The sequence below is a fragment of the Elephantulus edwardii genome, unplaced genomic scaffold (genome assembly GCF_000299155.1).
Source record: "Elephantulus edwardii isolate Elephantulus edwardi_28Jun2011 unplaced genomic scaffold, EleEdw1.0 scaffold00091, whole genome shotgun sequence".
Lineage (NCBI taxonomy): Eukaryota > Metazoa > Chordata > Mammalia > Macroscelidea > Macroscelididae > Elephantulus > Elephantulus edwardii.
The window spans coordinates 892577-903072 of record NW_006399841.1 but is presented as its reverse complement, the minus strand read 5'-3'; the positions used below and the strand labels follow the sequence as shown (position 1 = coordinate 903072).

Genomic DNA, 10496 nt, shown 5'->3' with positions numbered 1-10496 from the left:
CATGCACCATGCATCGAGAGACCAGGTTTACCCAGTATGCACCAGGCACAGAAAGACCAACTTTACCCATCATGCACCATGCATCGAGAGACCAGCTTTCCCAGCAGGAACCATGTATTGAGAGACTAGCTTAACCCAGGATGCACCAAGTGCAGAAAGATCAGCTTTACCCAGCATGCACCACACATATAGAGACCAGCTTTACCCAGCATGCACCACACATAGACTTCCGCTTTACCCAGGATACATCATATATATACATACAGAGACCAGTTTTACCCAGCATGCAGCACATAGAGAGACCAGCTTTACCCAGCATGTACCACACATAGAGAGACCAGCTTTACCCAGCACACACCAGGCACAAAGAGACCAGCTTTACCGAATAAGCACCATGTGCACAGGCATCCAGTTAGGTGAAAGTTTGGTCTGAAAGCCCTTTGGTTGCACCGCTCACCCACCTCGTGCTCTTTCTTGAGCATCTCCATGGCTTCCTGGAAGCGCTTTTCCTTCTCCTCAGTCTCGGCGATGGTGGCTTGGTTTTGTTCCTCATAGGCCATGGCGACCACAGCCAGGATCAGATTCACCAGGTAGAAGGAGCCCAGGAAGATGACGAGCATGAAGAAGATCATGTAGATCTTCCCTGCAGACCTCAGGGTCTGGGGAGGGGTGGGAGAGGAAAGCAACAGAGTTCACTCACGGCTTTGCCTCGTCACACAGCCCGACTATGCAGGGGTCAGACAGCCACTGCGTGGGTGGGGAGACAGACCCATCTCTGGGGGGGATGTCACGTCCCATCATAGGAGGGCTGTCCCACTCTCTAGAGAATGACCTTCACAAGAGGGCGAGTGTCCTATTCATAGAGGGACACAGAACAACCCATGTAAAGAGGAGTGTTTCATTCATAGGGGAGGAACGTCCCATACCACAGGGAGCTCTGGTGGCTTAGTGGTAAGGAGTTGTGCTGCCAACCCCAACGTACATGGTTCAAATTCACCAGCTGCTTGCTCCATGGGAGAAAGCTGGGCAGTCTCCTACTGTGCAATTTACTGCCTCTGAAAACCCGCTGGAGGGCCAGCTATGAGTCAGATCTAACTTGATGGTAAACAACGCCAACAGAAGGTAGAAGAGGGGAGTCTTGTGGTCTAATCTGTAGGAAGGTGCACTGCCAGCCCAAAGGGTATGCGTCTTTGGTGGTTCAAATCCACCAGCGACTCCACAGGAGAAAGACGGGGAATCTCCCGTGCAATCCACCGCCTTGAAAACCTGCTGGCAGGTCAGCTACGGCTTGGTGTCAACTTGATGGCAACAAGTTTGAGGGTTTGTGTTTTTACGGTTTATAAAGTACAAGAAGGAGGTGAGATGCACAGGTGAGACAGAGGAGCTGTCTATGAGGTTAAGCGTTGAGGGTTTAACTCAAAGCTCAGCTGTTTGAACCCACTGTTTGTTGAAGGGATAGGATGACATCATCTCCTGCCACTGAGATTTACAGCATCGAAAACCTGGTGGGGTCAAAGGGAGGAGTGTCCACTCACCGAACAGGAAGAAAGAGTTAGCAACACAACTCCTACAGACTATGCCACCAGAGCATCCTGTGTTCCATATAAAGGATGGAATATTGGTCACAAGTGAAACAAAGTCTCTTTTTTTCTGGATTCTCATTTCTCAAATACAACGTCCCGCTGTCACTGTAAGCAGAGCTGTTGTCCACAATCGGTAAAGGAAGATGGAAGCCCTGTCCTGCTCCTGCCCTCCCCCAGGTCTGCCGGTGGGGAAGCCTCTGGGGCCTTTTCTGGCCTGGCCGGTCCCCGGTGCAGAGTCCTGGGCCCCACGTTCCACACGCACCTGCTGGTAGAGACGTTCCCAGCAGTCCTGTGTCATCAGGCGGAAGAGAGCCAGGAAGGCCCAGGCGAAGGAGTCGAAGCTGGTGTAGCCGTGGTCAGGGTTCTGACCTGCCTTCAGGCACCGGTAGCCCTCAGGACATGTCCTGCAGTTCAGAGAGGCGGCAATGCCCTGAGCTACACTCCCTGGGAAGCCCAGCACATGCCCACCGCTCTGTGAGCCTTGGCTTCACAACCTACTGCCCGTTGCCAGGCTCTGCCTCCATCATGCTTGTACTGTGCCCCCACCAGGCACCAACTCCTCTTTCCATTGTATTTTGGTGTCCCCCTTATGTCCACATGACACCTCTTCCAAGAGTCTGGCTCCCATCTCTCCCTCTGCCCGTCACCCATGGGGAGCACAGAGCAGGCGGACAGGGAGAGCAGAGGCCTGGGCAGAACAGGACGCAGAGAGGGCAAAGGTCAGGCCCTGAGGTTGGGGAGTGATTCTGGGGTGGGTGGGCTGGGGTGTGGCCACGTCTACAGCAGGCACCTAAATGCCCAAGGGGTTCTAGAACAGATTCAGAGAATAGCCCACGAATGAAGCTATTTCAGCGTCAGAGCCCCTGGGCTTTGGAGTGACCTGACATGTCGCTGAAGCTGTTCCGTTGCCCGGGGTTAGTTCAGCTGAGGCAGAGCCTCCATTCATGAAACTGGAGGTGACAGTTTCTCTCCCAAAAGGAGGCTTCTCCCATGTATATGGAGAGAGGGAGGGAGGGAGGGAGGGGAAGAGAGAGAGAGAGAGAGAGAGAGAGAGAGAGAGAGAGAGAGAGAGCAAAACAGACAAACAGACTTAGCTAGCTGGAGGATGCAGCCAGGAGAACCAGAGGCCTCTGGACCTGCTAATACCCTAAGGCCTTCTAGACAGTCTCCTTAGCAACAAGGAGGCCGCAAAGCGTGGCTCTGGAACCTCCTACTTAGAGCTCTGGGAACAGAACTCCAATGAGCACCAGCAACCAGGGTGGTCTGCGTGCCACCTCCTCTGATACCCCACGTCACAGCCACATTGTCCCAACCTCAGAGGCTATAGAGGACCACGGGGCACCTCGGGGTGCCCTACTCGGGCCCTGCATCCCCTCGAAGAGCATCCAGGCTTCTGGGGACCCCACTCATCCCTGACAGAGCAGCCTGAAGAATCTTCTAGAAGGAATAGAGCCAGGGCTGCAGGACTGGGCTAGTGAGGAACCCCCCCGCCCTTGGCTTGTTTCCAAGGCTGTGTTAGTCTTTTCTGTCCCTCTGCCCCTGCCCTTTCTCTACCTCCTGCAGAGCTGTCTCCCCCAAGGTGAGGAGGGGTAGAAGCTGATGGGAAAGCCAGGCCCTAACTGTCCCAGCGCTCAGGTGCATAAACAAAACACACCACCAGTAGAGAAAGCACTAGAAGACCCTGTACCCCTCAGCCGGGCAAAAGGGAGGGCGCCACATACCCGGCGTCTGAACTGTTCCCACACAGTAGCACGTCCGAGGTACCATTCTTCAACAGGTAATTATCTAGAAGAGAGGATTCAATCATGAGGGGCCCTCACCTGCACCCAGGGTCTTAGAGAGGCCCAGACACAGGTGGTGATCTTTCTGATATCTGCCTCTGCCCTGCCCCCTGTTCCTCTGTCCAAGGCCACCCTGGCCACCTCCCTGACCTTCTCCTGCTCCTCCTCAGACCTCCAGCTGACACGTCTCCCATGCATTTGAGAGCACAGGAAGTCCTCAGCAGGGGCTCAGCCGTCCTTAGGGGTGGGGGTGGGGGGCTTCGGCTCCCACTCCAAACCACTCAACGGGCCAACAAGGGCCAAGGTAGGGCTCTGGGAAGACTTCCGGATCTACTGCTGAATGACCATGGGGCTGTGGCAGACAACTGCCCAGCTCTGGACCCACTTTCTCTGTCTGAAACGGGCAGAAGTGTGGCCAGCCTCGCTCACCATGACAACAGTCGGGTGTGGTCAGGTGGGGAGGGAGCCTGGATTGGTCCCGGTGAGATCCAGGACTCCAGGCCCTCTTCTCTCCTCTCTGTGGCCACTGTCCAGTCATCATCGGGCTCTATTACTTGACCTTAGGGTTGTTTCAGGTACCAGAACCGACACATAGCTGACCTTCCAGTGCGTTTAGAGTCAGTAAACTACATGGGAGGAGACTGACTACTGCCTATCTCTGCTCCAGGGCAGCTGGTGGCTTCAAACTGTGCCAACTCCTTACCACTAAACCACCAGAGCTCCCACCGACTAGGGCAGTGCTTCTCGAAGCCCAGCATCCAGGGCGCCAACTAGGGAGTGGTGAGAAATTCCACTTCCTGAGCACTAGACCGGATCTGCGGGTGCAGAAACCCAGCAAGCACTTCCTCCCAGAGTCCCGCAGAGACCCTGGTGAAAGAGAAGCTGTGGAATCATGCTGTGCAGTGTGTACAGTTCTGCGCTTTGCTGTGGGGCTGATTCTGATCACAGAAGCCTGGAGGACAGAGGAGACTTGCCCCAGGGAGCTCTGGTGGCTTAGTGGTAAGGAACTGCACTGCCAATCCAAAGGCACACGGTTCAAATACGCCAGCTGTTCCGAGGCATTAAGATGGGCAATCACCTCCCGTACGATGAACTGCCTCTGAAAACTCTTTGGAGGGTCAGCTATGGGTCAGTTCTGACTTAATGGTACATAACAACAACAATATCTACAGAAACAGACTGTCAGAGATTTCTCCCATCGCATGACTGCTGGGTTTGAACCAATGACCTTTTCTGCTTTGCCATTAGGTCTCTTTCTATACACTACAGATAACCCACAACAAACATACTGAGTGTCTATATTTCTTTCTTTTCTTTTTTTTAAATAAATGGGCTGCTGGCTTATGTGAGTGGATCTACCTTCACAATGTGCTGAGGTCTGAAATCTGGCCTGGCACCAGAGTCGCCCTCTGGTCTACATGGAGGGCACTGGCCAGTAGCCTGGGTAAGGAGGTGGCAGCCCCAGGGCTGGGGGGCAAGGCAACGTGAGCGCTCACACCACTTTGCACAACTATAGAGCTTGCCTGGGCCCTGTCCTGGCACTTGGGAAGTGCATGGTGATGGAATTAGGACCTTGGGGAAGAGTCCCGAGTTAACTAGGAACCTCTCCACTTGAATGGTGGAGCCTATACTCTGACATCTCACCGACCACCAAGCTCCAGGTCCCTCCTTCCCCTAAGTTCACACTCACCGTCTCTCCCCCCAGCTGCACTATACCGTTCTCGACACTCTGGGCCTGGCCTCCCTCTAACCCACCTGACACTAACCACATCAATTCTCAAGCATCGTCCCACCAGCCTGTCTGTGAACTCCAAGAGCAGGCCCTTAACCTTCTCCCCTCCTGTCCTATCCTGCTGCCCCCAAGGGCCGTGTGTGGGATCCCTGTGTACACTGGGTCTCTGCAGATCAGGTGGGGCATGGAAGGACCCCAGACAGGCCCGCGTGGAGGCGCCCGGCCCCAGGCATCTCTCAAAGAGCTCTCTGGGCGTCCAGCTGGGCAGCGAGTGAGTGCACACCTTCGTGGTTGAGGTACAGGTCCAGGGATTCCCAGACCTGGCCGTTGCCCTCCACCGAGCCGTTGGTGCCGTTGAGCACCACAAAGTCCCGCACACACTTGTGCCTCAGGTTGCCCATGAAGAGCTGCAGGCCGATGAGGGCAAAGACGCTGAGGCAGAAGACGGTGAGGACCATGACGTCGGCCAGCTTCTTCACAGACTGGATGAGGGCGCCCACGATGGTCTTCAGGCCTGGGGGAGGCGAGGAGGAGTGCCGGGTCACTCAGGGGGCCTGAGATGGGGCAGGGGCAGGGTGAGCTTCCACGGGGTGGGGCAGGAGAGAGACCTTCTTTAGGTTCTTTACGTCCCAACCCCCTATTCATTGCCTCTCAAATGTTCCTGGTCTTGTACCTTCAGAGGGGCCCTGGTTTTCTTTTCTTTCCACCACCCAAATACATAACGTGGTTGTGAAAAAAACATGCTGTTTGGTTAAAGTAAAAACTTGAAAGTCTCTCTCTCTCTGACTAGTCCCCAGACATGCCAAGCTAACACCTTCAAAGGAGCCCCAAGTCAAAGCAGGGGCCTCAGCGCTCTTCTTGAGAAGGGGAGAGACTCAGCTCTCCCTGGAAGGGACCCTTGACCCCCTTCTCTTTGTGGCCAGCCCAGGAGGTCCGGAGTGGTCAAGCAAACTGGAAAACTCTAGAGCTGGGACCAGCCAGGACTGGTGTATGGGGGTGCTGGGGGCTGTGGGAGGGTCTGGCAAGGCCATGGTGGGTAATGTTCTAAGGGGCCCGTGCCATCCTCAAGCCCCACTGTGGAGGAATGTTCTAGGGCAGGGGAGGTGCACCCCTATATTGTACCTTCCCACTTGCTGTGTCCCTCTGTCCCACCCCCGTCCAGTTCAGCCCCCAAAGCTGACAGGCTGTGATGGGTTAGTTGCCCGGCCCAGCTCCCAGCGGAAGCCAGCCCCACACACAGCGGAGGGACTGACAAGCACGTGTTGGCGCGTCTGGCCCACGGATGCCAGAGAGCAGCAGAGCGGAGCACCAGGAGCCAGGGCTCGCTCACCAGCAGCAGGGCCCTGTCCCCCGCAGCCCTCCCACGCGGCCAGATCTCAGATTAAGCCCCATCCATCCATCGTCCAGCCGGTTAATGTGTTAGGAGCACCCGTGGCTGTGGTGCCCGAGGCCCAGAAACCAGGAGGCAGCGACGGACAAACACGCAGGAGAGGGGACAGGTCGCCCTCCACGTGGTGCCGGACGCTGCCGCCCGCCCAGGCTCAGGAGGCACACAGAGCTCACAGCAGAAATCATCCTGGCTGGCGTTGGCAACTGCCTGGCACTGGGTGGGCCTGGACCTGGGCACAGGGATTACCAGGTGCAGGCGAGGGGGAGGAGGTAGGTGCCCTGATGGCATGATTGCTCAGCCCTCAGCAGTTAACTGGAAGGTTGGCAGTTCGAATCCACCTGTGAGAACAAGACCTGGGGTCTGTTTCCGGCGCCTTCATTCAGAAAACCTTACGGCCCAGTTCTGCTGTCGCACTAGACTGTCAAGTCAAAACTGACTGAACAGCGGCCAAAAACCAGGAGGGAACAAGCAGGACTCAGTGTGAACACAGAGTAAGTGGGAACTTCTTTTACAAAGTAAAATATATTCTTGTACAGCCTTTAAGCTACATCTTCGTCCAGGTGAAGCCGCCGTTGATACAGCAATGATCTACTTTCCAAAGCAAGAGGGGATGATGCAGCTCTCTGGACCACGAAATCCTTCTCTTGAGCTCAAGCACCTCCCTAGAACGGTGGCAGGCCACCTGCCTCCAGCAAACGTCATCAAAGAAATGCTTTTTCCACTTCCAAGAGGGGCTGAATTCAGAGAAGGCTTCCAGAAGGAGCTGCTGGCCTTGGACCCTCTGAGAGCAAGCTCCTCACAGCAGGAAGACCTGTACGCTTCGACTGAACTTTAATCTGAAAGAGTGAATGCACTCAGGATACAGACTGACTCCCACGTGGCACCAGCGAATCACAGAAGGTGAGGGCAGAAATCAGACAGCTTTAGAGGGGCTTTCCTCGATGGATGAGGAGGAATGGCTTTCCAGGGAGCCTGTGTGGATCTAGAAGTTTCCCCAGGGATAATTGCCAACATCTGCCAAGGAGGATTTCTTCCGGAGGCCACCATGCATGGTCTGCTAGACTTCTATCGCACCATGCAGCGAGGGCTGTTAGACGCCAAGGGTGGATGGTGCCTGTCCACAGATTACACTCTTTGCACAAAGGGGGGACTGGGGGTCTGCATGAGTGGGGATCATCAGAGGGTGGAGAAGGCACCTGGCCGTAAGAGACGGCACTGGAATTTTCTCTTTTGGTTCTCTACGTGTACGGGGGCCTCCTCAAACACAGTTCTCTGGGCTTTCTTCTCAGAGAATAATGCTTTGAGCTGAAGCAGTTCGTGTAATTCCTGTACACACTTTTAAGCTATTCAAAGGTCAAGGTGCAGTTTCGAAAAGAAACAGGCCACCTTGGGAAGAATTTGGCCTTCTGTCTGGAGGAGCTGGGTTCAAGTGCAGCCCCTGCTGTGAGGCGCTCAGTACTCCTCTGGGGGTCCTGTGAGGGTGGGCTGCCTCCAGCCCCTTCAGAAGCTTTGCGGGGGCACCTTGTGCCCACCACCCACAGCCCCCCACACTCAAGCTCTGGGAAAGGTATTCTGGTGACAGGCACATCCGAAGGGACCTTCGCAATGGTCGCCTTGGCTCCCAGGTGGCTGGGAAGGCCGGGCGGGTCCCTCCAGCCCTGGCGTTTAACCTGATTTTCACCTGAAATGACCGATATAGTTTTCAGGGCCCGGAGGACTCGGAAGGTGCGTAAGGCTGAGACATTGCCCAGGTCCACAAACTCAGTGGTGTATCTGTAACAAGGGAGAGTCACATACAAGAGACAGTGATGACACGCCAGGAAGGAGGCACACGGTCACAGGAGGAAGGGGTTGGGGAGACAGAGAGAGAGTCACTTGGAGTGGAGACCCGAGGGCCGGGCCTCGGCATCTTACCTGGGATAACTGAAATAGTTTTAAGAGCTCTCAGGACTCTGAAAGTTCGAAGAGCCGACAAATTGCCTAGCTTTATATTTTCTGATACATACCTGCAGAATCAAACCACAGTTATTGGGAATTACAAAGCGAAACCTTAGCCGGGCATCCCGCCAGCCCTCGCCCATCTCCTCCCCCAGGGACGGTGGTGGCTGGTCCCAGGAGATTCCCTCGGGGTTTTCCTCCTCATCTTGACCCTGTGGATCCACTCCGGGGTGCTACAAGGATGTCCACACCATGAGCTCTAGGCAGCTCTCGGGATGGTCCCCTGAAAACCCTGCCACAGTAACTATGCCACAGGGGACTATGGACACATCTGCAGGGCTGGACTTGGGGGGGCATGCCAGAGAGAAGGGGGTCTGGGCTGGAAGTGGGGGGGAGGCAGGCCAGAGAGAAAGGGGGGGAGCTCTGAGTCAGGAAACTCAGGTCAGGGGATGGAGGACGCGAGGGGGGTTTTCATCCTGGTTTTTCTGGGTCTGTTTAGTATTTAGTACAAGGTGTGCTGGTGATGCAGTGGGTTAAGTGCTGGGCTGTTAACTAAAATGTCAGTAATCTGGGATCCCCAGCTACACGGTGTGAGAAGCCGGGGCAGTCGGCTTCCTAAACATTTAAGCCTTCGGAACCCAAAAGAGCACCTTACTCCACTCTCTGGGGTAGTTATGCATTGGAATCAACTTAACGTGAGTGGAGTTAGATTTTTTGGGTGGTCTAGTAGCTGCGCTGCAATCCCAAAGGCATGCAATTTGAGTCTACGAGCTGCTCCGTGGGAAGACGGCGGGCTCCTCCCGTGTGATTTATGGCCTCTGAAAACCAGCTTCTACTCAAAAGCACACAACATAAACAACAACATCGCTCCAGAGAGTGGCTGTGAGTCCTTGTTGACACACTGGCACTGGGGCGCTAGAGGCCTAGTGCGTAAGGAGTTGTGCTGTCAATCCAAAGGCAAGTGGTTCGAATCCATGTACTGTTCCGAGGGAATAAGACGAGGAATATTCTCCGGAAGGATTTACAGCCTCTGCAGAATCACTGCAGGAGGAGGGTTGGCAAGGATTCGATCTTGACTCCATGGCAATGACTTGGACTTGACGGTCTGGTCACTGAGGAAGGATGTGGGTGCTGTTGCAGCTGTGGGCCCTGAAATTCTGGCTGAGACCACGAAGGGAAGGCCGCCCCTTCCAATTGCAATCTCTGTGCACGGAGCAGCTCGGGTGTTCCTGACATCTCAGGGTAGATTCCATGGGGAGTTCAGAGTTCTCATGACAGCTGCCAGCAGATGGGAAGGGAGGCTGCTGGGATATCCAGTCCTTCAACCACTCACAGCCACCGGCCAGCACAAGGGGGGAATGAAGAAGGTGAAGGGACCTCTAGTCTCATGTCAAGACGCTTTATGTCTGCAGGAGGACAGACGCTGAGAGGAGGACGGCCTCCCTTGAGGGCCAGTCTGCTGCTGTTGCTGTGGACCGTCGAGCTGGATCCGACCCACAGCTGACCCTCCAGAGGGTTTCAGAGGCAGTTAATCGCACGGGAGGAGACTGCCTGTCCTTCTCCCGCGGAGCGGCTGGTAGAGAGCCAGATCTGAGGGATACTCAGCAGGACCGACCAGTGTGGTGGCCACCACAGAGTGGGCAGTCACCCCACCCAGGGCCTTCATGGGCACAGAAGGTGCCAGTCCTGAAAGGAGAATCTTCCCAAGCAGGGCGTGAGGACATGCGGCCCACAGACCGCATGACCACAGAATGTCTGAGAGATGCATGGACAGTGTGTGATCAAGGCCATTGGGACAGACCTGGACTTGTGATATTTAACCAGTGACTTCGGTTCCGAGGTGTCTGACATTTAACCGCAGGTGTCTAGTGTTTAACAAAGGGCAGCGGACTCCTGATGTCCCGCCATATGTCTGACCAGAGCGTCTGAGTGACATCAGATCCAAGGTGGCAGCCCTGAGACACAGTGAATGCCTGGGGGGCTGACAGTGCACTGGGCTCCATCTTCCGGCCAGTCTGGACCTCCAGGCCCCTTCACCCTGTCCAGTGTCCGAGGCGCTGACAGTGCACTGG

At 55.3% G+C, this 10496-nt stretch overlaps 1 protein-coding gene across 6 annotated transcripts in view; it reads right to left on the bottom strand.

Annotated features, from left to right (window-relative positions):
- Positions 1 to 10496, bottom strand: part of SCN5A (sodium channel, voltage-gated, type V, alpha subunit) — a 99885-nt gene that overhangs the window by 69478 nt on the left and 19911 nt on the right. For 4 of the 6 annotated variants that reach the window (XM_006890588.1, XM_006890584.1, XM_006890586.1 and 1 more), the window contains exons 5-9: positions 8401 to 8492; positions 5380 to 5610; positions 3305 to 3368; positions 1846 to 1987; positions 462 to 659 (exon numbers count right to left, since the gene is read on the bottom strand). In XM_006890588.1, coding sequence (XP_006890650.1) covers positions 462 to 659; positions 1846 to 1987; positions 3305 to 3368; positions 5380 to 5610; positions 8401 to 8492 — 727 coding nt within the window. Of the gene's footprint in view, positions 1 to 461; positions 660 to 1845; positions 1988 to 3304; positions 3369 to 5379; positions 5611 to 8167; positions 8260 to 8400; positions 8493 to 10496 lie in introns of all 6 variants that reach the window. The other 2 variants (XM_006890583.1, XM_006890585.1) reach the window with 1 other exon arrangement.